Source organism: Heloderma suspectum, chromosome 3 (assembly GCF_057233095.1).
Source record: "Heloderma suspectum isolate Gila_16-S chromosome 3, 16-S_ref, whole genome shotgun sequence".
Classification (NCBI taxonomy): Eukaryota; Metazoa; Chordata; class Lepidosauria; order Squamata; family Helodermatidae; genus Heloderma; species Heloderma suspectum.
Window position 1 is genome coordinate 112383637 of NC_139460.1, and position 25847 is coordinate 112409483.

General features: G+C 46.2%; 1 protein-coding gene across 4 annotated transcripts in view; it reads left to right on the forward strand.

The window, feature by feature from the left end:
* The window catches only part of ARHGAP6 (Rho GTPase activating protein 6), a 311607-nt gene that overhangs the window by 139432 nt on the left and 146328 nt on the right, over positions 1-25847 (forward strand). For 2 of the 4 annotated variants that reach the window (XM_084844209.1, XM_084844210.1), the window contains exon 1: positions 12751-13134. The exons of the other annotated variants lie outside the window; for them this stretch is intronic. In XM_084844209.1, the coding sequence (XP_084700335.1) occupies positions 13045-13134 (90 nt within the window). In that variant the 5' untranslated portion in view covers positions 12751-13044. Of the gene's footprint in view, positions 1-12750; positions 13135-25847 lie in introns of those variants that run through there. 4 annotated transcript variants of the gene reach the window in all.

Below are 25847 nucleotides of genomic sequence, written 5' to 3' on the forward strand. Positions count from 1 at the left end.
TATTAAAAGTATTGATCCAAAGTATATTTTACTGATAGACATTTATGCTCAGTTTTCCAACATCTGAGTAGAGTCACCATTGTGCAGTCTTGACAGTAAATGTGCGTTCTTGACAGCTTTTGTTCTATAGAGTCCTGTGTTTCTGATGCTGTAGTTTAATGTAGTTCTAATCTATTCAGACAATAATTACAAATGTACTGAGTTTACTTTTAAAAGTTTTAAAATATAATGATAATTTTATGAGCAAACTAAGTCATACATAAAATAACTTTAGGAACAGAAAGGCTTTATGTTCCTAAAGCAGCCCTCCCCAGCCTTGTGCCCTCTGGAAGTTTTGGACTACAGTCCCCAGCATTCCTGACCATTGGCCATGCTGCCTGAGGTTGATGGGAGCTGAATGCAAAATATCTGGAGGACATCAGGTTGGGGAAAGCTGTCTTAAAGCAGCAAAGTGACTTTATATCTGTAAAGAGCACTAAAAAAAAAAAGTATTGCTTATTTTTCCATTTTTCTCAAATTTCCAATTTTTCTGAAAAAAAACCCTGGAAAAAACCATTTTTCCATGGCCTCAAAATTTCTGGAAATTTTACATCTCCATCTATGGGTGAGGCTCCCTACCTTATTTTGATTTGTTATATTGTACTGTGCTTAATTTTATTATAAAATAGTATTAAACACTATAATCCATGAAGTACAGTGCTAAATTGAAGAAAAGCAGAGAACAGTAAATGTGTAATTCTGTGCTTCATTGATGAAAAAGGTATAAAGGTTAATGATTTCCCTAAAATAGCACAGTAACATTTTACAGCATAGCCCTGGTTTGGAAAATCATTAGTCATATTATCTTTTGCATCAGAAACCAGTAGGTGGGTTTAACAACTTTGTCCTGCCAAAATTACTGACTTAAGTCAGAATGAACAGAACTGAGCAAGGAGAGCTCATGGCACCGGAAGTGCTCAATCTTTTTTAAATTTCCCAGCTGTATGTAGATTGTAACTGTGTAAATTTCCCCACTTCTCTTTAAAAAGAAAGCCCTGGGCCCGATCTACACAGGTGATTTAGTACAGAGCAAGAGCACATCAGGGTCATTCGCGACAGATGGCATTGTTGCCACCTTGCAGCAACCACGCAGTTTCCCTCTCAAAAAGACACATTTTCACAAAGTCTTTTTTCCCTAAACGCAGCTCCCACGTGGTTCCACTGCAGTGTGCCCAGTTTCCCCAGATTAAATCCTACTGGGCATACCTGAGGGTGTGTCTGTGACCTGGTCAAGGGGTGGGGCTGTCCCTTTTCCCCATTCCTTTTCGCCCCCCATTGGCAGTAGCCGCTTTGGACATAGGCTTCTCTTCCCACTTAGCACTATTACATAGTAGCGCTATTTGGCTGCTGGCCTTCCCCGTTTATTTTTACTTTGCACTACAACATTGGTACTTCACAATCCTGTAATCACGCAATTGTGCAATATCACATTAGCACGATAGTCAGAATTGAATTGTACTGGAGTAGTAACTCAGGCGGGAAGCAGGGCTTCAGTACTGTTGAATCACAGTCCTGTAATCACACGATTGTGCAATGTTGCATCAGCATACTATAGTAACTAATGCGGGGAGGAAGGCTTCTGTCAGGGCCCAGCTTCAGTACTGCAGTGGGCCTTGTAGGTTATAGCTAATATTTGATTAGAAGTAGCCTGGAAGGGTTTGGGCCTATTCAGTTTCTGGAATGCCAGAGTCTGTGTGAGCTTATCTCTGTCAGTGTTCTCAGAGCAGAGCCAGGGGGAGTCACCCAACTGCATGTCCACCTGCTGGTCTGGCCTTGGCAGGCAGGGAGACTGGAAGCTGTCCATGAGAACCTGACAGAGGTGGGGTGGGGTTTGCAGAAGGGTTGCCCAGGTTGAAGCATCACTGCTGGAGGGCTGAGCAGTTATGCCCTGTTTAGACAGGGGCCTTGCTGTAAGGCTAAAGGCCCTTGTCTGTCAAGAGATCTAGAGGGGGTGTCCTACAGTCACACCTTCCCTTTTAAGCTGATGCAAAGGCAAAGAGCCTTTGCTAGGAACATCTCATCTTCATTGCCTGAATCCTTCTCTGTTTGGATTCATCATCGTCTGGGCTTTTGGAGGCACTCTGCACATGGACTGGAACTTTGGATTGTTAAGGACTTGCCATGAAAAGTACTGTGACTTGATAGTCACAGACTTGAACTCTTGTTCCTGTGGACTGGGTGTCTGTGTTTGTAGTCAGCTCCGTGTACGGCAGGCTGGGTTTGATCTACGACTTTTGGACTTCCCTCTGCCAGAATTCATGCAGCATGGAGCTGCCAGTGCGAAAGCAGTGGCTTGGAACTCTTTGCAAGTGTGGGTACGCCCTTCCCTTGATCTTGATGAAACCATGTAGCCTAGAGTTATCAACAAAAGATTCAGAGCTAGACTCTCTATGGGTGTGGGTTGTTTAGGCCTTTCAAGAAGTTATCCCCTAATTGCCTGATGGGTTCATTCCAAGAATCATTCCCTTTCCATGTCCAGGGTTGGAGCCCTGTGAAAAGATTGTCTGGGTTAGGTACCCAGAAATCCAGAGTCCCATCCCTTGTGTTCAGAACCATGGAGATGGCAACAGAGAAACCATGTTGAAGATCTCTGTCACAGTAGTAGTGTTTAGCTTTTGACTGTTTTGGAATTACATAGATCCTATAGCTACCGACCCATCAGCTATATGATTTCTGAAGAGTGTAACCATGAAGCTTTTGCTGTGGGATTCCCTGCAATAAAGAAATCTCACTGATTTGGGTGTCCAGTGTCAAATTGCCTGAGCGTGTGTGCTGGGGGGATCGGGAAACCTGACAGCGACAATATTACTGCTTCAGAGTCCTGGTGGATGTGAGGGGAGAGGTGCGGGATAAACTACAGGATGTAATTCATCTCTTCCATTAAACTTCCCTGAGCAGGGGAGCATTGAAAGGGGTGGGAAGCAAGCCTCTCTCATTCGCTGAGCTGCACCTACATGGTTGATGGCATTCAGTTCTACTCGCTGGACTCCTCCCACCCAACCCCGAAGTATGGTGGCTTCAAGTGCTGTTTGACCTCTTAAGTAGTGTATACTCCACTTTTCTTGCTTTGTGTGCCGCTGACAGACCAAAGCAATTTAATGAGAATCCAAATACAACCAAAAAATGCTTCTGAAACTGTTTCCATGTAGATTCGGCCCTGCTTTCTAACCTTGTGCTGGTTAGAAAATGTAACTAATCTCCCTGAAAATGCAGTTAGACATTTAAGGGCGCAATCCTATGGAGATTCAGAGATGTTGTCTAGGGGACATAGGATTGCGCCCTTCGGGAGCAAGCCTATCAGGATAGGAGGCCGCCTCCGAACTTGGAGGCGACCGCCTATCCAATGCAGGGCAGGAGAAGCGCAGAGGGGATCGTCCCCTCCGCACTTCAGCCACCCTGCATTTGTGGCTAGACAGCCAATTTTGCCTGTCTAGCCATGAGAAGGCAGAGCAGGGGAGGCGGCTGCCACCAGACGACACATAGGATGTGTCATACTGGCATTTCCACCTTCCCCAGCCCAGAACACCCCCAGGAAGCCCCATTTTCACCGCTCTGCGCTCCTTTTCCGAGCACAGAGCATGAGGCAGCGCGGGAGGGGGCGAAGGTCGGTTCTCTGGGAACCAGCCTCGGAGCATGGGCTCTGAGGTCACTTCTTGGAAACCGATGCATCCTATGGCCGTCTAGCCACTGACTAGCTGCCATAGGATTGCTTCCTAAACTGCCTAATCCCTAACAGGTTTAATAAACCCTGCTCTTTTGTTACTCACTGTAAAATGATGGGTGGGACAGGTGAAAGTTATTCATTTGCTCTTGTGCTTCTAGTTAGTTATAACTGGAAATGGTTTTAGTTGATTAAGAATAATACAGAAGCAAGAAATTGTTTTTGCTAAATATAAAAATGAAAATCAAGTAGGGCAGAAAATGTTCCAGCATAGTTTTGCAATAAAAGTGAACGTTTGTTCCAAATTGATTTTGAAAACCTTCCAGTGGAAAATATAAACACAAACCTGCCACTTCAAAAAGTCAGAGACCTGGATTTTAGAGAGATGCTATTTATATACACGGTCCCATATCAGAGACCTCCAAACACAGTGATGTGTATAGCTGAAGTAGCTTAGGAAAATTTCACTGAAATCTAAATAACTGAGTTGGCATAGATCATGAAAACCTACGGAATGATAAAACAGAAACATCGTGTATGAGAGAATGTTAAATATAGCACAATATGTACTCTAAATCCAAAATATTTTTACTTATAGCTTTCTATTATGCAAGAAACTTGATCAAGTGATCCCACCCACCACCCACCCAAACAGGAATATCAGTTTCAGTTTCCCCTTGCGGAAACTTAATGTCAGTTTTCTTTAACTGTCCTGCTGCCTCCCCTCCCCCCCGAATCCTGGGAATCTTGCTTTTGGAAGGTGCTGGGAACTTGATCATAAATTCTTAACCTCCTTCTGAGAATTAAAAAGTTATGGAAAGATGTGTGACTGTTAAACGAACCAGTTTGTAGTATGGATAGATTTTTTAACTGCTATATGCATACATTTATCATAAGAAAGTACTGGTTAAGATGGAGAAAATACAATTAAGAGATACAGACATAAGACACGTTGACAGGTATATGAGAACAGCCTAATATCTTGCATTTATCTTTCATTTATATTAAACAATCTTGTATCTAGATAACATCAGATTTTTTTATTATTATTATTATTTATTTCATTTCTATACCGTCCAATAGCCAAAGCTCTCTGGGCAGTTTACAAAAATTAAAACCAAACAGCACACAATAAAACAATTTAAAATATATAGAACATTAAAACCACGATATAACAATACAGCAACAATAAAACCTAGCAGCAGTGCAGGAATTTAAAATTAGGGATGTACGAAAGTCACTCACCTTCTTACGAAATTGATTTGCGGTGGGAGGAGGCGCGCCGTCCCTCCCCCCGAAATTCTGGTCGGAGGGGAGGCGCCCCGTCCCTCCCTCCCGAAATTCTGGCTGGCCAGGTCTGCAAATGGCGGCCGTAGCCGCCGCCGTTTGCGTCCCTGCAGTCAGCCGTGATAGGCTATGTAAATGTTTACATAGCCTATCACGGCTGATTTAAAAGAAGAAGAAAAAAAACGCGCGTACGCAAATGGCGGCCCATGGGCGCCGCCATTTGCGTTCCTTATTTTGACACGTCTTAGTCTACATAAACATTTACGTAGACTACGGCTAAAATAAGGGGAACGCAAATAGCGTAGCGTCTATGCTATTTGCGTTCCCCTTATTTTCGCTGTCTTAGTCTATGTAAATGTTTACATAGACTAAGACATATCAAAATAAGGAACGCAAATGGCGGCGCCCATGGGCCGCCATTTGCGTACGCGCAGTTTTTCTTTTTTCTTTTAAATCAGCCGTGATAGGCTACATAAACATTTACGTAGCCTATCACTTTTTTAAAAAAAAATCTAGCCATGATAGGCTACGTAAATCTTTACGTAGCCTATCACGGTTTTGTGTGTGTGTGTGTTTTTTACTGGAAATGGCGGCGGCGGCAGGCGGTCGGAAGACCGGCCGCCGCCGCCGCCAGGAAGATTTGCCCAAGGTAAGTCCCGTCCCGGGGGGTGGGGGGTGGGGGCAGACCGTTTCGCCACCGATTTCGGGGGGCCGAATGCGCTGGCATTCGGCCTCCCCAAGATTCGTGGCGAAATTCTCTGACATCCCTATTTAAAATACAGATTTAAAACAGAAAAGCTAAAAAAGTCTAGAAAGCTAAAATGCTAAAATGCCTGGGAAAATAAAAAGGTCTACACCTGGAGCAGAAAGGAATACAGTGTAGGTGCCAGGCGAACCTCACTAGGGAGCTCATTCCAGAGCCGGGGTGCCACAGCAGAAAAAGCCTTCCTCTTAGTAACCACCCGCCTCACTTCCTTCGGCAGGGGCTCATGGAAAAGGGCCGCTGAGGATGATCTTAAGGTCCGGGCAGGCGCATATGGGAGGAAGCGATCCTTCAGATAACCTGGCCCCAAGCCGTTAAGGGCTTTAAACGTTAATACCAGTACTTCGAATCGGGCCCGGGAATGGACTGGCAGCCAGTGCAGCTGAAAAAGTACTGGTATAATATGAACTCGCTGGCCAGTCCCTGTTAACAATCTTGCTGCCCTATTTTGGACCAGCTGAGGTTTCCGGACCAGTTTCGATGGCATTGCAGTAATCCAGATGAGAAGTTATCAGAGCATGGATAACCGTAGCTAGGCTATCTCTGTTCAAATAAGGGCGTAGTTGGTATACCAGCCTAAGCTAATAAAAAGTGCTCCGTGCCACTGAGTTCACCCGTGCCTCAAGTGACAGTTCTGGTAGGGATGTCAGAGAATTTCGCCACGAATCTTGGGGAGGCCGCATGCCAGCACATTTGGCCGCCCGAAATCGGTGGCGAAATGGTCTGCCCCCCCACCCCCCTGGGACGGGACTTACCTTGGGTGAATCTCCCTGGCGGCGTTGGCTCTGGTGGCGGTTCAGCAGCGGCAGCTACAGCAGCCGGTCTTCCAACCGGCTGCCGCCGCCGACATTTCCAAGTTTTAAAAAAACAAAAACGTGATAGGCTACGTAAAGATTTATGTAGCCTATCACGGCTAGATTTTTTAAAAATACCGTGATAGGCTACGTAAATGTTTACGTAGCCTATCACGGCTGAGTTAAAAAAAAAAAACCACGCATACGCAAATGGCGCCCATGGGTGCCGCCATTTGCGTACGCGCAGTTGTTGTTGTTTTTTTAACTCAGCCGTGATAGGCTACGTAAACATTTACGTAGCCTATCACGGCTGACTGCAGGGACGCAAACGGCGGCTACGGCTGCCACCATTTGCAGACCCGGCCGGCCAGGATTCACAGCAGGAGGGATGGGGCGCCTCCCCCACAGCCAGAATTTCAGGAGGGAGGGATGGAGCACCTCCCCCCCACCGCGAATCAAATTTCGTAAAAGGTAAGTGACTTTCATACATCCCTAAGTTCTGGATAGGGATGTACGAAAGTCCCTTACCTGAACCCGAAAGTTGATTCGCGGTGGGGGGGAGGCGCTCTGTCCCTCACCCCAAAATTCTGGCCTGGGGGGAGGCGCCCCGTCCCTCCCCCCCGAAATTCTTGCCGGGGGGGAGGCGCCCTGTCCCTCCCACCGCGAATCCCGGCCAGCCAGGACGCAAACGGCGGCGGCTGTAGCCACCGCCGTTTGTGTCCCGGCAGTCAGCCGTGATAGGCTATGTAAATGTTTACGTAGCCTATCACGGCTGAGTGAAAAAAAAAAACCGTGCGTACGCAAATGGCGGCGCCCATGGGCACCTCCATTTGCGTTCCTTATTTTGGCACGTGTAGTCTACGTAAACATTTACGTAGACTACGGCAAAAATAACGGGAACGCTATTTGCTATTTGCATTCCCCTTATTTTCGCCGTAGTCTACGTAAATGTTTACGTAGACTACATGTGCCAAAATAAGGAACGCAAATGGCGGCGCCCATGGGCGCTGCCATTTGTGTATGCGTAGGTTTTTTTCTTTTTCACTCAGCCGTGATAGGCTACATAAAGATTTACGTAGCCTATCACGGTGTTTTTAAAAAATCTAGCCGTGATAGGCTACGTAAATCTTTACATAGCCTATCATGTTTTTTGTTTTTTGTTTTTTTACTTGGAAATGGCGGCGGCGGCGGCCGGTTGGAAGACCAGCCGCCACCGCCACCGCCGCCAGGGACATTCACACAAGGTAAGTCCCATCCCGGGGGGGGGGGGGGGCAGACCGTTTCGCCACCAATTTCGGGGCGCCGAATGCGCTGGCATTCAGCCTCCCCAAGATTCATGGCGAAATTCTATGACATCCCTAGTTCTAGATCCAAGAGCACCCCCAAACTACGAACATGATCCTTTAGGGGGAGTGCAACCCCCTCCAGAACAGGTTGAATATCACCTAGCCGGGCAGATGAACCACCCACTAACAGTACCTCCGTCTTGTCTGGATTGAGTTTCAGTTTATTAGCCCTCATCCAGTCCATTACCATGCCCAGGCACTGGTTCAGAACAGCCACTGCCTCACCTGGGTTTGATGAGAAAGAGAGGTAGAGCTGGGTGTCATCCGCATATTGATGGCACCTCAGCCCACACCTCCGGATAACCTCCCCCAGCGGTTTCATGTAGATGTTAAACAGCATGGGGGATAGAATAGAGCCCTGTGGAACCCCATGGCACAATTGCCATGGCACAGAGCAATAATCCCCCAGCACCACCTTCTGGAATCGGCCATCCAAGTAGGAGCGGAACCACTGTAGTGCAGTGCCTCCAACTCCCAACCCAGACAACCTATCCAGAATATCACCTAGCCGGGCAGACGAACCACCCACTAACAGTACCTCCATCTTGTCTGGATTGAGTTTCAGTTTATTGGCCCTCATCCAGTCCATTACTGTGCCCAGGCACGGATTCAGAACAGCCACTGCCTCACCTGAGTTTGATGAGAAAGAGAGGTAGAGCTGGGTGTCATCCACATTTTGATGGCACGTCAGCCCACACCTCCAGATAACCTTCCCCAGCAGTTTCATGTATAGCATAGGGGATAAAATAGAGCCCTGTGGAACCCCATGGCACAATTGCAATGGCACAGAGCAATAATCCCCCAGCACCACCTTCTGGAATCGGCCATCCTAGTAGGCATGGAACCACTGCAATGCAGTGCCTCCAACTCCCAACCCAGACCACCTATCCAGAAGGATACCATGGTTGATGGCATTGAAAGCTGCTGAGAGATCCAGGACAATCAACAGGGTCGCACTCCCCCTGTCCCTCTCCTGGCAGGGGTCATCCCACAGGGTGACCAAGGCAGTTTCCGTTCCAAAACCAGGCCTGAAGCCCGATTGAAATGGATCTAGATAATCCGTTTCATTCAACAGTGCCTGGAGCTGTCCTACAACCACCCGCTCAAGCACCTTGCCCAGGAAGGGGATGTTGGGTACTGGCCTATAATTGTTAACATCCTCCAGGTCCAGGTTAGGCTTTTTCAGGAGTGGTCTAATTACTGCCTCTTTTAAAGCAGCAGGCACCACTCCCTCTCTCAAGGAGGAATTTACAACCTCCTGGACCTAGCCGGACATACCCTCCTTGACTTGTCGACGTGTTCTCCAAAACAGGAGACTGTGGGTTGTGTGAGGGTTAAACAACTCTCACAGAACCCATGGCCTGCTTTAGATTTATGTGAGGGTTGTTTAACCCTCATGTAACCCATGGCCCCCAGGTTCAGACAACACGAGGAGTCATGGTTGTGGCTTGAATATTCAAAATGGCCACCAGCATCCACTGCAACCCACCATGGTTTAAATAAGCCACGATGGGCTGTCTGATTGTGCGAACAAGCACATTTGCATGATCAGACAGCCTGGTTGGACACAAGGGCATTGCTAAGCACTTAAAATTTGGGGCCCGGACCCACAGGACACAAATCTGGGGCCCGGACCCACAGGACACAAATTTGGGGCCCGGACCCACAGGACACAAATCTTCATAAAATTTGCATATGGTATTTTACATCTATAAATGCAAATTTAGAAACAATTACTAGGATTTAAATTTCTCATAAGGAAAGCCAGCCAATTAATTTATCATACAAATCACCTTGAATAAAATGAACTCTTCAATTAATTTGCAACCCACTCCAGGTCATTCCAAATCAGTAGGAGTTTTTCAGTTATAATTAATTTACAATTAATTTGTAGTCTCTCACTGTCCTTTGTCACACGTGGGGAGGGGATGGTTAACCCTTCCCTCCCCAGCTGTAATCCCCTTTTAAGATTGCCCCCTGTACAACACTTAATCTATGAAAGCAATCTGCCATTGTCATCCCAAAGGAAAAAGATTCAAGGCTATGGCCCCATGGGCCCAGGCCTAGCAACACCCCTGGTTGGACATCATATGCTAGACTCTGTGGATCTTTGGCCTGGATCCATCCATCAGGGTTGCTCCTTGCTTCGTTGCTCTTGATTAATACATTCAGGACAAAGTGCTTACTCCTGGATCCAATGCTGCATGAGTAGAAGTTTGCTTGTGCAATGAGACTTCCCCATTCTGTCCTCCTTCTTGAAATCCCCCAGTGCATTTCTCAGATCAGCTCCAGAGGGTTCCCCAACCCTCTGATTTGGGGGGAGGTCATGAGAAGGGATGCAGGAGACAAGGGAATTGCTGGCAGAACAACACTATCTGATCCAGCTGTCAGAATCCCTTGGTCCTCTCCCTTCGCAATCACACACTCCAAGATACCAGGCTTCAGGTTCACTACTTTATTAGTTAATGACCAGGTTCTTTACAAATGCAAATCCTCCGAGACTCTCAGGCTACAAAGGAAAACAGCTACTCCACACAATTACGAATATCAATAGAGGAGCCAAGTGGGAGTTAGAGACCTTGCCGGCAGTTTGAAACAAGAATTTGCCAGCCAGAATAACTTAGGGAGGGGATACCCTCCCTTACAGTTGTGCCTTCCTACATAGGCTATCACAGATAGCCAACTAAGTGGAACGTCTGAGCTCCACCTCTAACTTTTCCTGCTTCACTCTGCACTGGACTCTAGCATCCTTCAAGTCAGGCCCTGCACTTTCCTCCTCCCCCAAGACCTGAGTTCTCATGGAGAAGGAAAGGTGGGGGGGGGCTTTCGGGTCGAGCCAACTGTGTGCCAAGGTCCTGACAAGAATGCCTTTCCATATCTGAGCTCACTAGGGAAGGAGTCTCCCCTGGTTCTGGCTGTTCCCATTCTGAGTCTGAGCTGCTAACTATCTCCACATGCTCAGAATCATTCCTAACACCAATCCCATGTCTGGAAACAAACATTTCAAGATTAAAGTTGGCCAACTAACCTCCTGACTGGGTTTGGATGTCATGCTGCAGCTCGTCAGGGTTATTTAATGGCGGCCATACATGACATTTCATGCGAACAGCCCTGCTGTTGCCCCTTGTGCTACTTGGCTGGCTTGCTCCTCCTGTTGGTTTCAGACACTCCAGGTGTCTGTTCATACTTCCAGTTTGCCAGTGATAATAAGACCTACTTTGGGGAAGGCGAAACAAGACAAGCACCCAAAGGTTATTAAGACAGCTCTTTTTCTGTGGGCTGCATCTTCATCAGCTTACACTTGGAATGGAACTCAGTGCTTTGCCTTTTTCCTTAGCGATCACTTCATATACAACAGAGGCTTTGTATAAGAGCTGTGCACATACAGTGGCCTCTCAAAAATCTCCAGCCTATTTGTGGGCAGAGAAATTGGGGAAACAATTTCACTGAATTTCTCTAACGGAGGAAAAATTCTCCAACAGTTTCTCATCGATAGGGCACACTATTGGCAGGGGTTGTAGCACAGCTACTTTTTTCCTAAGGGTTTTTGGTTTATTGCACTGTTTCTGTAGGTGGCAACAGCATTGACTGTGTTGAGGCTTCCACTTTTCTGAGGCAGGATTTTGAATTTCTTTTGGTGGTATTTTTGAGCTTACCTAGTCACTGCAAGGTGGCCAAGGGTGCCATGTGTGTTTTCTCTCTCTGTTACACATCTTTCCAGCACTCTGCAGCCTCCCAGGCCACCTGCACTTCCTGAATGGGAAAAGCCCCATGGGCAGAATTGCCTCATGATGTCTTCCTCATGATGGCTTTAACTGAAGTGCAGGAAGCCAAGGAGGCTACAAGCTGCCATGCAGATTATTGTACAATGACAGACAGGACACTCATGCACACTCCTCAGCCACCTCTTAAGTCAGGTAAGCCCAAGAAACCCAAACCCATGAGAATTTCTCCCATATTTCTCCTCCTCTGAATTTCTTTTTGAAAGCATTTTTTTTTCCCTATCGAATTGAATGAGAATGGTAAAAAAAAAAAATGTGGGAGAAATTTTCAGCATACCACTACTTTGTATATCTTTTTCTTGGTGGAGCTCCTGTCCTTTTAATGGGCACATGAGGCATGGACAGTGGTGCCATCAGGACTTTGAGGCAAATATCTGGGGCCCTACACAGTAGAACTAGCAGGAAGGTCTCCACACACAGCGGATTTGGCTTACATTTTGCAGTGTATTGCCATTTAAACAAGGCGGGCTGGGGGCTGGGTGTAAGACCATGAGTAGGGGGACCCTAAACAACCAGGTTGGCTTACCACGTTTTGGAGTGAAGTAATGTACATTACCATCAATAGAGCTTTCCTGCCTGCCCCACCAGTAAGGTCATTAAGCCCAGAATCTAAAATTCTAACAGCCCCACTGGGTGTGGAAATTTAAAGACTTCTGCGTTTTCAGTCACATCTTCCTTCTTAGAGGAAGCCGCATCTGTTGAAATTCTGCCTCTTGTGCGGAGGCAGAATTTCTGCTCCCAGTCGTGAAAGCCAAAAGTGGCGACGGGATCCCACCGTCTTCCTCCAAAGCATCCGCGTTGTTAACCCCGGGCGCCGCGCTGCCAGGACTCGTAGGCGCGAGTGCGTGTTGTTTTCAAGCCATGATACGCAGGGGGAGGCCGGTGCCGCCGGTGGGATGACAAGGAACACGCGCCCTCCTTCGCTCTTCGTCGTCGTATTAGGCAGAGACACACAGCCAAATCCGCCGCCCTCGGGGGAGCAACCGGCGCCTCCGGACACGCAACCCACGACCGACGCTCCCGCCTCCAGCTGTTGCTGAGGAGAGGAGAGGAGAGCAAGCCGCGCCCCCTCCTTCCTGAGCCGAATGGTAGCAACTGGGAGCTGAGAGGGAGGGCTGCGAAATCTCCCCGCCCGCGGGCTGCACCGAGGCAGCACAGCAGCGGCGGGCGGCTCCTCTACTCCAATCCCCATCCCGGCTTCGCGCGACTGAATCGGCAGGGAAAGTAGTTTCGGAGGTGGCGACGCCGGGCGATGCTGCTGCTGCTGCTGCTGCGGGGGGAAGCGGCGGAGCCGCAGCCTTTCGCTGCTCTCTCTGGGACGGCCTGAGAGCGAGAGCCGACGCGGGCGCGAGGGAGAGCGCCGCTGCCAGCCATGCTGCAGCGCCGGGGGGATCTGGGCGGCTGCCCGCCAGCGCTGGGAGACCCGGTCACGCTGAACGCCAAGCCCTCGCTCTACTACGCGGTGAGCGCGCCCTCCTTGCCGAGGGGTCGCGAGGCGCCTGAGGAGCCCGTTCTGGCGCGGGGCGCGGGGAGGGCTTGCGCCTCCGAGGGGCGGCTGGGCGGGGGGGGGGGGCGGATGCGCGGACGGGAAGGGCGTCGCTTCACCTCCTGCAGCGAAGCCGCTTGCGTTCGTTCCGAGTTGCTCCGGCTGCACGCGGACTGGGAAGGGCGCCGTGGCGTGAGTCTTTCAGCCTGGCAGGATCCCGGGGCTTAATTTGGGCCAGGGACAGCGCTCCCCCGCCCTCCCGCGAACATATTTCCTACAGCTTTGCCTTTCTATGGCGTCGCTACTTGCAATCGGGTCTGCTGGGACTCTCTTCCGCGCCCCCCCCCCCGCCCTTCCATGCGCACACCTGCATGCTGGCTGGAGTGGACGTGGTTCCCCAGAGAGCACGTCCTTCTCAGCAGTCCCCACACAGCAGTTTGATTTTTAATTACTTATTACACTTATATCCTGCCTTTTTCCTCTTGCAAGGAGCTGGGCTGCTTACATGGTCCTTCTCCTCTCCCTTTTATCCCCACAACAACCCTGTGAGGTGTATTAGACTGAGACTCAGTGACTGGCCCAACGTCACCCAGTGTGTTCCATGGGCAAGTGCGGACTAGGACCCAGATCTCCCGAGTCCCAGTCCAACATTCTAACTCCAGGTGGCTTGGAGGAAGCCCCAGCCTTTCATTTTTGAAACCCTGCAAGATCTTAGCTCTGGGATAGGAAAATGCAGGGGGGGGGGCAAAGTCAAACATCTCCAATTTGTGAGGCAGCTCCACTTTTCAAACTGTGTTACGTTTTTGGTTTGCCTTGTCGGTTCTCTTCTTTCCCCCTCTCTGTGCGTGCATGTGTGTGTGTTGAAAGTAAATTTTACAAGACTATCCTGTATGGAGCCCCCTGATTTATTTCTCCACCACGGTTGTTTGAGGCTTAGGTGAAAGGCTTTGGTTGGTGTGTTACGAATGGAAACTTATTTTGTGCACCACTGCGAATGGTCCTAATCTAGAGTCTGTAGAATTGTGGATGACCAAATGGTTCAGGCCATCCTCCCAGCCACAGACACACAACTGTTTTCCCCGTTCAGGGTGTTTTTGCTCTGGAACATGTTGTCGGGCAGTTGGAGAGAGGAATGAGTCCATGGCTTGTTGCTGAGTACTTGCAAGAATGTCAGTGTCCCTGCACACTGTGGGGCAGCTGCTGAGCCCTGGCACCTCAGGTGGGTCCACCTGTACTTGACGAGCTGCTGCTGAGATGCAGCAACTGGTTTGGGCCCCATTGGGTGAGTGGGTCAGTGGGAGGCTGCTCTGTGCCCTTCCCAGTAACACTAATACCATATTCTCCCACCAAGTTTCTGAGGGCTAGTGCCGCAGGGCACCTGCTACTTGCACGCTCATAAAAGTGGGTAACTGAGCGGTAGTCCCAAGAAGCAGCTGCATAGGTCTGCTGCATTGCCCAGGACAAGTCTGCCAGTGAGCAACTGAACAAGAGAAGGAGGAAGGTTCCTTCCACCGTTTGCTCACCATCTCTCTCTGTGCTGCCCAGAGAAAGCAAGCATGCAAAGCAGAGAAGGCAGCAGCTGCTCCTTGCAAAAGCAGCTGCTGCTGTCTCTCGCTCATCTCTTTCTCTGTCTGGATGGGGTTTGATGAGGATTGGTCTTATTGGCATTGCCTAGATAGAAAGAAGCCTCTCCCAGCTCACTCGCATCCCCCCCCCCCTCTCTCTCTCTTTCTCTCCCTTTCTCCCTCTGGAAGGTACAGGAGAAATTGAACTTAATTTAATCTGAGACTTTTATTAGAATAAAATGGTGGCCGAGGGAGGGGGATATGTGGCCCTCCAGATGTTTTGGCCTACAATTCCCATCACCCCAAGCCAACATAGCCAATGGTGAGAGTTGTAGGCCAAAACATCTGGAGGGCCACAAGTTGCCCATTCCTCAAATAATGCTCACTACTAATAATTTGGGTTTTTAGTTTTACATGTGTATAGCTAAAGTAGTTGGTTTTGGATGTTCATTGTAGGTGAGCACTATCTCAAGGCATAATCTCAGTCTCGCTATATCTCAAGGCTTAATGTTTGTTGTCTGAGGCAACTAGGTGCTCTGTGACTGTGTAACCTGAATGGATCTTATGTCTGCTGTTTTGACATTTATCCAACAATAATTAAGGTGCAAGGAAATAATACTTAAGGCTTTACACTGCAATGCTTTCATTAGTTATACATAAGCGTGAGAGCCACTGTGATCTTGTGAATTGTATTGTGAGTAGGTAGGCCTGGGGCAACCCCCTTCCCAATGTGCATCCGTTGGGGGGGGATTCCTTTGATTTTTCTTGTTCAAAAAGGCAATATAGCGCTCTGCCCCACAGGACAAATGGCAGAGCACTAGGCTCGTTGAAAGTGCTACATAATAATAAAAACACAAAAGTATCACATACATTAAAATAATCTAGAAATTATGGTGAGTGGTCCAGTATAAATCAATGGAATATTGGAGTTGTATAATAAACACATTGTTTTCTGTGTAGCATTTTAAAACATTTATTATTTTAAGCTTTCAGTGTTCCAGATGCAGCACAGCAAGCAGCCTTAATTTCTAACTGACTCCCGTTTACTGGAGCTAAGATGTGGCTACCATAATGTGTTTTAAAGATAACGATGAGACTTCAATCAGGGTTGCATTGAGACTTTGTTCTTTTTTCATCTTGCTGAATTGAAAGATGAATCACTGGTACTTGAAGGTATTGTCAATAAGGAGCTCCTTTTTAATTTCTAAAGCTTTTTAATATGATAAGACTGCATTGTATTTGTGTCTTGGGAAGTTGGGCAGTTGAGAAACCATTTCCTTCCTGCTAGCCTGCACCATATTTGTAGCTGAGGTTTTTAAAAAGCCAACTGCCTTATCTCTGGGTAGTTTGTTCCCTGCAGCCATATGTAAATATTAAAGCAATTTAATAGCATGTAAGACTTGCTGCTGCTATCTCGGTTGATATAATTATGCAAAATGTCACTTGAAGAAAAAAGTGAATATAATCAGTCCTGTTTTGTTTAATCGGTATTGGAATTTAGGCTTGATAGGTGGATGACTTTTTAATTTGAACTCTGTTTGGAAGACAGATGTTGCAATGTGCTCCACATTCACATGTAGTCAGATTCAGATGTGGGTTTTTTCCTCCATAAAATAGCCTTAGAAGAACGAACACAAGAAATCTGGCTAGAATGCAAAATCCACATGGGTGTTACATTCCAATGGAACATTTTCTTTTATATGTATTATTCGAAAGGTTTCTTTCTGTGGAGAGAGAGTGTGTAAAGCTTAGATCAAAAGTTTTATTATCAAATACTGAAAGGTATAAAGCTAAATACAACTTTGGTGATGGCAGACAAAGAATTCTCTCAGTTCATTCTTGGAAAATATTTTCATATGTTTAGTATAGCTTTTAGAAACTACATTTCTGATAAGAATATCTAATACTTGTTTAGGCTTTTGATACTTTTAAGTGGAAAAGCAGCTGCTAATAAATGAAATTTTATTTCAGAAGTATTTGCTTCCATGTATTGGGTTCAAACCATACATTTGACATTATTATGTATCAGTAACAATTATAAGAAGGCTGGAATAATAGTTGCCATTTACCTGGTATGTGATATTCCATATGACCATTTTAGGTTTTACTTCAGACAGAGATACATGGCAGGGATTAGAGTTTGAGATGAGAGGGTAAAAATTCACTTTAGCAAAGACTTTTTAAAAATCCATGGCTTCTTTATACGTTTTGTGTGCATATGTAGAATTCAATTGCGCAGGGTGGGTGAGTTGGGGTTTGTTTATTTATTTATTTATTGATATTATATAATGTCTTACCTGCTAAAAAGCCATCAAGGCACTGTACAACAATTTAAAACAATAAAAACAAGAGTTGTAAACTGACATATGTTATACATGAAAGTAAGATGTTACATAGTTGAAGCCCAGCAGGTATGTGGGCTTACAGTAGTTTTCTGACATGCACAGAAGTTTGGAAGCTTGTTTCATTCCTGTTTATTACCATGTTCATCTTTTTGGTCTCAAGTTATTCCTTTGTCTCAACAGCTAATTAAAAAAAAAGGATAGTTAAGAACATAAGAAGAGCCATGCTGGATCAGACCAAGGGTCCATCTAGTCCAGCATTCTGTTCACACAGTGGCCAACCAGCTACCCACGGAAACCCACCAGCAGAATATGAGTGCAAGAGCACCCTCCTGCCCATGTTTCCCAGCAACTGGGCTATGTAGCCATTCTGTCTCTGGTACTGGGGGAAGCATATAGCCATCAGGACTGGTAGGCATTGGTAGTTCACAGTATCTGATGACAGCTTTATATTTTGGAGGTGCAAGGCAATCCACAACATGAGTTACGCTTCTCAGAGGCAGTATGTATCTCAATACCAGTTGCTGGTGTACACAAGGAGGAGGGTGCTATTTTACTCTTGTCCTGCTTGTAGGCTTCTCAGAGGCATTTGGTTGTGGAAACAGAATGCTGGACTAGACAGACTTTGGTCTGATCCAGCATGGCTGTTTTATGAAGAAAAATGACACTTACCCAAGGAAATAGTTGGCAACATCTTCATATGCAGAGGGACCTTTTTAATATTTTCTTAATCATAATGGAAAATATTTTTTTAAATTGGGGGTGGGTACCCAAAGGTGAAATTGGCTTATGTAGCAGCATGGTGGTAATGCTTTAAACAAGAAAGGCCATAAAATGGCTTGCAGAATGAGTTCTAATGAATGGCTGTAAATATACTTTCTGACAGAAAAGCTTAAAAATGTTTCATAATTAGCCTGATGTCCCCTAACAGAATCTGATACAGAATAGCTGTTAACATTAGCTTGAAAATAGCTCATTTAAATTATGTGTGTATGTTTAGGAGCTTTGCATGGGGTGTGGTGGGAGGAAGAACTGTTTATTCAAGGGAAATAAAAAAGAAAAACAACCTATGGGAAAAATTTGCACTAAGTCTGATATATATAAAAATTATTGTATTGTCTTTGGTGCATATATGAATAGGTGAAACAATAAATAAAGCAATATGGGGCACAATCCTATGGGGATAGGCAGCCACCTCCAAACTCAGAGGTGACCACCTATCCAATGCAGGGCAGGAGAAGCGCGGAGGGGATCGTCTCCATCCTTCAGCCACCCTGCATTTGCAGCTAGACAGACAAGTTTGGCTGTCTAGCTGCAGGAAGGTGGAGCGGGGGAGGAGGCTGCTGGACAACACATAAGATGCGTCATACCGGCATTTCTACCTTCCCTGCCATGGAACGCCCTGTTGTGGCTGCTCCGTGCTCCTCTTCGGAGTGCGAGGTGGTTCCAAGCTGCCTACGAGGCAGTGCGGGAAGGGGGAAGGTCAGTTCTCCAGGAACCATCCTCGGAGAGTGGGCTCCAATGTTGGTTCCCGGAAACTGACATATCCTCTGGCTGTCTAGCCGCTGAGCAGCAGCCATAGAATTCTCCCTTAATTGCTTAGAATGGTCTTGCCCAACCTGGTGCACTCTTAATGTTTTGAACTCCAACTCAATCAGCCTCAGCCAGCATGGCAGTGGTCAGAGATTATAGGATTTGTAGTACAACAACCTCTAAAGGGCTGAGGTTTGGGAAGGCTGGCTTAGGAAGGGGGAATACCACAAAATGGTATCTTTACATTGGGCCAGTTCACACGATCACCTCAGGCCACCATAGTTTAAGCTGTGGTGGGTTGCAAGTGTGTGTTGGCAGCCATTTTGAATATTTGCACCATGGTGGGGGTTGCCATAGTTTGCCATATCATCCAGACCCAGGCAGCAGGGGTTGACTGAGGTTAAACAAGCCTCAAATAACCCTACAACAGACCAATGGGTTATTTGAAGGTTGTTTAACCCTCCAACAACCCCTGATGCCCGGGTTTTGGACGATATGAGAAAGCATGGCAACCCAACCCCCCACTGGTTGAATATTCAAAATGGCCACTGGCACAAGCCACAGTGGACTGCGATGATCGTGTGAACCTAGTCAATATTACGGACTGGTTTGATCTGTGAGCATAACACAGAAAACTGATCAGCTATAAGTCTTAATTTCCTGTTTGGTCCTTATAGCAAAACACATGCTTAATAGGACCTTATTCTTCCCTGTTGGAGTGTAAGTGTTTTCTGAGGAGAGCATCTTAGTTGACATTTTTCTTTCAGTCACATAGTTTTGTTTTCTCCCAAGTATGCATCCCCGTCCACCTTTCTCCATGTAATGTGATAAGCTTATCCTTACTGGTGTTCCTTACAACTTGTATCTATTGGTCAAGGATTAAAGCCAGTATGTGTGTGTGGAGGCACAGTATTACTAGTAGGCTATTTGACTCTGGAAATGACAAGATAAATGATAAGCTGAGGGGATATGGGATGCACAAATGGGATCCCATATAAGACAGTTTGAAACATATTGCACGTACCAGTGAAAACATCTTGGTACCTGTTGTGAAGGGTCTGGATAACTGGAAGAGGATAGTGTCCTACTAATCTGTCCTGAGGGAGCTGGAGAGTACTAGAGGATGGCACCAGTGCACAAATGCCAACATTTAATGCCAAAAATTTATATGCCACCTTTCAGTACAATTCTCAGGGCAATTTACATTATCAGGGTAAAAGCAATTGCAAGCACATACAGTACAACTCAAGGGACAAGAAGCAACTGTAAGAACCGGACATGGAACAACCGATTGGTTCAACATTGGGAAAGGAGTACGACAAGGCTGTATATTGTCTCCCTGCTTATTTAATTTATATGCAGAGTACATCATGAGAAACGCCGGGTTGGATGAATCACAGGTCGGAATTAAGATTGCCGGGAGAATTATCAACAACCTCAGATACGCAGACGATACCACCCTAATGGCAGAAAGCGAAGAGGATCTAAAGAGCCACTTGTTGAGGGTGAAAGTGGAGAGTGCAAAAGCTGGTTTGAAACTCAACATTAAAAAAACTAAGATCATGGCATCTGGCCTCATCACTTCCTGGCATATAGAAGGGGAAGAAATGGAAGCAGTGACAGATTTTATTTTCTTGTGCTCCAAGATCACCGCAGACGGTGACTGTAGCCATGAAATTAAAAGATGCTTGCTCCTTGGGAGGAAAGCTATGGCAAACCTAGACAGCATAGTAAGAAGCAGAGACATCACCTTGCTGACAAAGATTCGTATAAGCAATTCTATGGTTTTCCCAGTAGCAACGTATGGCTGTGAGAGCTGGACTATAAGGAAGGGTGAGCGCTGAAGAATCGATGCTTTCGAACTGTGGTGCTGGAGAAGACTCTTACAAGCCCCCTGGACTGCAAGGAGGTCAAATCAATCAATCCTAAAGGAAATCAGCCCTGAGTGCTCATTGGAATGACAGATACTGAAGCTGAAATATTTTGGCCACCTAATGCAAAGAGAAAACTCCCTGGAAAAGACCCTGATGCTGGGAAAGATTGAAGGCAAAAGGAGAAGGGGACGGCAGAGCATGAGATGGCTAGATAGCAACACCGATGCAATGAATATGAATTTGAGCACACGCCAGGAAAGAGTGGAGGACAGAAAGACCTGGCGTGCTATGGTCCATGGGGTAGGGATGGCAGAGAATTCCGCCACGGATTTCAGTGAGGCCAGATTCTGTAGAATCCGGCCCCTTGGAATCTGTGGCGGAATGGCCTCCTGCCCCCCCCCGTGGAATCCCCCGGGATGGCACTTACCTGGGGCAGATGCAGCGGCGGCGGGTGCGGCGGCGTCTGGTCTCCTGGCCGGCCGCGGCTGGGCTGCTGCCACCGCCATTGCCGTCCTTGCAGCTGTGATAGGCTACGTAAGAATTTACGTAGCCTATCACGGCTAACCCCCCCCCAAAACCGAGCGTATGCAAATGGCAGCGGCTATGGCGGCCGCCATTTGCGTTCCCTATTTTTCACCAATTTATCTTACGTAAATATTTACGTAAGATAAATTGGCGAAAAATAGGGAACGCAAATGGCGGCTGCCATAGCCGCTGCCATTTGCGTACGCTCGGTTTTTTGAGGGGGGGTTAGCTGTGATAGGCTACGTAAATTCTTATGTAGCCTATCATGGCTGCCTGGCTGGACGCAAATGATGGCCGCTACGGCGGCCGCCATTTGCGTCCGCAGCAGCCTGACCACGGCCAGAAATCTGGCTGCAGATAGCCCAGAGCCGGCCGTCAAGGATTCTGGGGGGGAGGACCGGATCGCCTCCCCCCCATCGAGGATTTCGGGGGGAGGGATGGAGCGCCTCCCCCCCCCCACCACGAAAGATTCTGTGAAAAGGTAAGTGACTTTCGTACATCCCTACCATGGGGTCACGAAGAGTCGGACACGACTTAATGACTGAACAACAACAACAGTACAACTATTTATTTCAAACTTTTAAATCCACCTTTCAGGGCTCACTGCCCTCACAAGGCAGCTTACAGTATTACAAAAATATGAATATACAAATTACAATTCAATATATACATGCAGCAGCAGTTAATGACTTAAAAAACATGAACATACAAATTACAATGAAACACAAGCAGTAGCTAACAATTTTAAAGCACCGATTACAGATTGATATAAATGTGTCTTGAGGTTTTTTTTAAAAAGCCAGCAGTGATAAGGCCATAAGTATCTCCCTGGGAAGGGAGTTCGTGCCAGAATCAGATCATCAGTCCTCCTTCTCAATCAACATCATAAGGAGATGAAGCTTTAAGCTAATAACTACTTTATTTTGCTAGAAACTAGCCTCTTTACAAATGCAGATTCCAGGAAACTCTCAGACTGCCTCAGGCCCCTAAACAACTAATATGCGATCCCTAATCAGAGAAGACAAAGTGGAGAGTAGTGAAATTGCTTTGCCAACAGTTTGGGCATGAGCCTCACTGCCAGACTTGCTTTGCAGTGATGCCCCTCCCTTAGGGTGGCTCCTTCCTACGTTGGTTTCCAAGAATGGCTATCTTGGCTGACCGTCTGAGCCCTGCCCCTAACTTTTCCTGCTTTAGTTTGCAATGTGCCCTAGCATCTTTCAATTCATACCCCTTTTCCTCCTCCTCCTTCTTGGAAACTTGAGTTCTCACAGTGGAGAAAGGGGGTAGGGACTTAGCCTGGGCCATCTGTTTGTCAAGGTCTTTGGAGGAATCTTCCCCAGCATCTTGGCTCACTATGGAGAGTCCCTCCTCTGGCCCCTGATCTAGCTGCTCCAACTCTTGATTCAGAATTGGAGCTGTCAGACATCTCAAAGCACTTGGACTCATCCCTGAGAGTTCCAAAAATATGAGGCCACCATTGAGGAAAGCCCTATCCCTCGTACCATCAGCCTAATGGCTCTTGCTGGTGGGCCAGAGACTAGGACACTGATCTTAATGCTTGAGCAGACCCATACAGATGTAGATAGTCTTTCAGATAATGTGGTCCCAAACCATTTAGGGCTTTAAAGACCCAAACCAGCACCTTGAATAGGACAAATAAAACAAATGACTCTATCCACAGGACAACTGGCTTGCAAAAAATCTGGTACACATTCCAGCTGTGTGCTGGGCCCAGGTTCTTTGGATTTCCAGCACAAATTCCATCTTGTGCACCATAAATGTTATCAAAAGCTGGGTACAGAATGCTGGATCAAGATCAGGATTTCCTTTCCAGGAGTTTGCATAATGTAGGATACTTTCTTCATCTAGGACCTAGAGCAAGGGTGGGCAACCCATGGCTGTGGGCTGCATGCAGCTCCTGCCATGGCAAACTTTTTTTTTTCTTTTTTACAGAAGACATAGCCGCAGTGCTATGGAGCACTAAATAGGCCAAATTTCGCTTGTTTTGAAGCTAAATTTGATCCATATAGCTCTCCATAGAATTTGGGTCTATACAGATTAACATTTTTACCTCAAAGCTGCTTTTATTCTTGCTATTGAAATCATGTTGGTTCCTTGAGTTTAGAGCTACACATAAATTAAAGAAATGCAGTTCTGTGTGACACTACAGGTACATCCTGTTGCAATTTGTATAAGTTAGCTGTCATGTAATGGATTGAAAGGTAGGGAATAAGTTTAACATATAATAGCCACAAATCTGCACATAGTTATCACAATCCCAGTGAAATTAGTTCACTTATGTGACCCTAAATTTCTGTTGGATTGTGATCAACATTTTTATTTTGTAGAGCATTCTAGATCTGTACTTTATTAATAATGTTAAACATTTGAAATCAACTTTGTTTACGCTCACAGCTATGACCTTTCTGATCACTGGAGGCTCTTTTGCCACAGCAAAGAATGTATTCAGTTGCATTGGCTGAGCAAACTAAGCACAATTTACCTAAATGAACTGAGAGTTTACATTTATGTTCTGATGTGGCATTGTATCACTGTGTCCAACTTGTTCTTGGAAAATAGTGCTATCAAAAGCGTAATGCTCTCTTCTTACATGATAATTTCCCCTTTGAGGCATCTGTTGCAACACTATTACAAGATACTAACAGCTTAAGTAGTTGTCTTTCCCCCTTACCCCCAACTTCAAAGGAAATGTTTATGCAAAGAAAATGTGAGTTTCAAATTTGTGGATAAGTATGGCTGACTGTTGAGTGAGACACTGTTCTGATGAGATTAATTTATTATATTGGTTTTGTCTGGTATCTTGACAGTTATCCAAGATACAATGTGTTAAATATACTAAGGGGCTTTCAATGCACTAGATGCCTATCTGTTGCATAGATTTATGATGCTGAAAGTTGGAATTCACTTACTATTTCTTGATAGAAACCTTCAACATTCTTCATTTAGGGTAATGCGTTTACTTCTTTTCCCCCTTATAAGATACACTCTAGTTTAGATTTTCTAAGTATAAAGTTATACATACTGGAGCAGTTTTTTCTTAACTTGCAACATTGTGTTTGATGGACTAACATTTCATCTATATATTAAAAGCCAAACTCTGTGTTTCAATCTTCTGATGTGCTGATCTTCACTTAAAAGCAGGGGATCCCAACTTGAATTGGAGCAATAGTGGTGTGGAAGAGTGTCTATATGTAATGTTTTGACTGTGGTGTTAACAGCAGCTGAGGGGAAGAAAAATGGTGAGGGAAGATTAAACACACCTTTTCCCAGCACCATTGCATTGATTGAGTTTGAGCCCTGTAGCTGCTTTTAAGTGAGAGAACATTGGAAGGTCCATTCACAGGTCTCTCATGTAATGTGGTCCTTAGTCCTTTTCAGAAAAGCTTATAAAAGCTTATCAGTGGGATGGACCTGTCAGTACGCTTAGATATATATTTAGCTCAGCAGAGATAAACATAAGCCTGCAGTTATAGGAAGAGCTGGCAAGATGACGAGGAGACAGAGGAAGATGTAGGCATATGCAGCAAAAACGTTAAAGTGGGTTCCATGATGCAGGTCCCAGGTCTGAAAACAGTGATTGTTAGCGACTGAGTTTATTATCCTGGAGTGCTATGTTTTTATAATGCTACTATCACTATTGATTTCATTGAAATGGATGAATTTGCATTTTGTAATTTTTGTTTCAAGGATAGGCAATCTTTTTTGGGGCAGTTGGGTACATTTGGAAATTTGATAAACTAATCTGAGCACTACAGCAAAATGGCTGCTATAGGAGGCCTGGCTAGTCACAAAGGACAAGTAACCTGCCCAAATGACTGACTACAAAGCAGAGGCGTAGCAGAACCTACAGTTTTCAGTGCTAGTAGGATCTTATTTTATGGAAGGCAAACTTTTCTCTGCCCCCTTCTGCCAACCAACTAATTCCCCCATTTTTCTCTCTCACTCTAGTTCACAACTCATTCTCTGTCTCTCTCGCTGGCTCACTATCTATAGATATGCTATATCTGGTGTGCGCGCACACACACATGCGCACACACGCATGCACACATCCATCCCCCCCTCTCTCTCTCACACACACACACGCACACGGTATTCATATGTACATACACACATGCATACACATGTCCCTCCCTTCTCCTCCTCACTGCAAGCAAATGGAAAACCACACTCAGTCTTTTTCAGGATCCCTCCAAAAACCCTTTTTCTTTCATTCATTTGTTATATTTCTATACTGCTAATAGCCGAAGATCTCTCCATCTCCCTTTCTCACATACATGCATCCCCCCATCCATTCAGGCATACAAACATAACTTCCCCTAACCCCTGACAATTTGCACCCGGCTGGCTTCCCCAGCCTCCACTGGCTTCCTGCAGCTCCCCCCCCCCCGCCCACCCCACTGGATTCCTGATGGCTCCATTGCTCCCCCCGCCCCAATCTGGCCTACCATTGCCCTTCGTAGCCCTCCCTGCTATTCTCTTTAGTCTCCACCCCTTCCATTTTAATTTTTCTTGGTGGCTGGCTGTGTTGCAGAGGAAAGTATTAGCCTGCAGCCACCCGCCATCTTCATTTCCTAAGAATGTCACTGAGCCCCATGTGTGGCCCAGAGGCATTCATGGGAAATGAAGATGGCAGTGGCTGCAGGCCCTCACTTTGATGTGAAGTGGTCCTGGCTGCCAGTGAGAAAATCCCTTGTTTTAGAAAAAGGAAAGTGGAAGAGGTAGGGTACTTGGGGGGCACCAAGAATGGTGTCTGAGAGCACACCAGTGTCCATGGGCACCATGTTGCCTACCCCCACCTTAAGGTCTGTATCATGTAGTGGCATATCACT